Source organism: Fulmarus glacialis, unplaced genomic scaffold (assembly GCF_000690835.1).
Source record: "Fulmarus glacialis isolate BGI_N327 unplaced genomic scaffold, ASM69083v1 scaffold26991, whole genome shotgun sequence".
NCBI classification, from domain to species: Eukaryota; Metazoa; Chordata; class Aves; order Procellariiformes; family Procellariidae; genus Fulmarus; species Fulmarus glacialis.
In genome coordinates this window covers 378-2,287 of record NW_009193794.1, presented here as the reverse complement: position 1 = coordinate 2,287, position 1,910 = coordinate 378, and the positions used below count along the sequence as shown (strand labels likewise).

The 1,910-nt window shown below is 58.0% G+C and overlaps 1 protein-coding gene across 1 annotated transcript; it reads right to left on the bottom strand.

Moving 5' to 3' along the window:
- Positions 1 to 334: 334 nt before the first annotated feature.
- LOC104083918 (paladin-like) lies at positions 335 to 1,840 on the bottom strand (the record flags this gene model as incomplete). Its single annotated transcript, XM_009587585.1, has 6 exons — positions 1,734 to 1,840; positions 1,475 to 1,577; positions 1,113 to 1,292; positions 874 to 1,038; positions 570 to 730; positions 335 to 410 (listed from the first exon to the last, which is right to left on the bottom strand). Coding segments are annotated over exons 1-6 (792 nt in total), but the record flags the coding sequence as incomplete, so codon positions are not given.
- Positions 1,841 to 1,910: the final 70 nt, after the last annotated feature.

Sequence of the window (1,910 nt, the reverse complement as noted above, 5' to 3'; positions counted from 1 at the left end):
CTTTTCCAACCTTAATGATTCTATGGTTTCTCCCAAACCTGTTTAGGGAAGAACCACCCGCGCAGGGATGCTGGGAGGTGGTGAGGGATAGTCACCTCCAGCCAGAGGTAGGGACAAGCAGCTGGACAACATGGACTTCTCCAGCAGGGTCTACAGCAATGGGAACGGGATGCAACCGTGGGCACAGGCATCCTCTAACGGGCAGCATCAAGCCAAAAGCAGGGGAAGGTGCTCTCAGGGAGTCACGCTCCCCGACATGGCATCCTTGCCCAGGCGTGGGAGCAAATCCCAACCCGACGTGGCCCTGAGGACCAGGCACTTTTGCTCGGCTCACCCTGAGGAAGCGGATGAAAGCATCAAACTGCTCCTCCAAAGGGGCTCCCTCGGTGGGCAGGGGCAGCCGGTGGTACCTGCCGGGCACAGGGACAGCCCTCATTAGGAGGACAGGGCCACGGGGGGACTTCATCCCCACTGCGGTGGAGGACACGTGGCTTAAGAGGGTCTCAAGAGGAAAGGCAGCCCAGCTTGCAAAAGCAAAGCCACCGACCACGCGTGAGGAGGAGGAGCACCTGTAGGAGGGCAGAAGGAAGATGGGTCTGCGGTAGACCTCCTCCGTCACCTGGATGTCCTCCTCGCACTGCACCCGCACGGCGTGGGGCTCGTCCCGCAAGCGCTCGATGTCGTTGTAGACGTAGTAGACGCTCTCGCTCAGCTGCGCAAAGTCGTGGATCTAGCGGAGATGGCGACCACCGTCAAAACTCACGGGGCACCCACCACCTCCGACAACCTCTCCGCTCATCTTTGAGCCGAGGGGGGATACACGCACCCCGTTATCGCCGGGGTGATGACCCCCCCGCTCCCGTCCCACCTCACCTCCTTGCGGATGGCCAGCTCCAGGCTCTCCGCCCGCAGTCCCCGTTGCAGGCGCTGGAGGTTCTCGTGGAGGTTCTCCTTGCCCCGGGGGGTGTAGGACACAAAATCCCCTTCCAACCGCAGGAAGACCACGGGTTCCTCGCGGACGCAGAAGAAGACGCACTCCTGAGAAGAGGAGGAAAAGCTGCCCAAAAAGCTCTCCTGCCTTTTTCCACCCCGATTTCCAACCTCCCACCAACCTTGTGGCCCTCTCTCTGCAGCTTCTGCAGCACGAGCTTGAAGCCGTTGAGGCTGGGTTGCCCCATGCCGAACACGGCGTAACCTCCTTTGGCTTGTCGGAAATTGGGAGCGCCGCAGCTGCCGGTAGTGTTCAAGACGTCTAATTTGCCGTATACATCCCTGACCATGAAATATTTCCCCTGCAAAACAAGATGGGTAGAAAGAAGATGGGAAATATGCGGGTTTGAGCAAGGAGGCTTGAACGCAGCTGGGAAGAAAAGTGGCTTTTTCTTGATAATCTTCAAAATTAGTCCCAAAAATCCTTGAGATTCCCAAAGCCGAGGCTGAAATGGGTTTGGCACTGGGTGGTGGCGACGCTCACCTGCACAAGGTAGTGTTCCAGTGTGGCCTCGGAAATGCGTCCCACCGTGTAGTTGGCCTTCAGCAGGTCATCGTGGATCTGAAATTCCTCCCTGCAGTTGTACCTGCAAAAGCCACGTACGGGTGGGCAAAGGCAAAAAATAACGGCATTAGGTAAAGATTAAAAAAAAAAAAAAAAGCAATATATAGGGAAGATGGTGCAGGAAAAAAGAGGTCTGGAGAGGGCAGCAAGGGGATGCAAGAGGTTGCCACGGACTTACGTGATGACCACGGGCGCCACTTTGTTGGTGATGATGGACTTGGCCTTGCTGTTGTGGAGCCCCAGGGTCTGGAAGGAGTGGATGCTGAGGGAACGTTGGTCCTCCATGCTGCCGTCGCCCGGCGCCCCGCTCTCCAGGGGGGATGCTGAGACTGCCTGCTGCGCCGCGCTGGCGGTC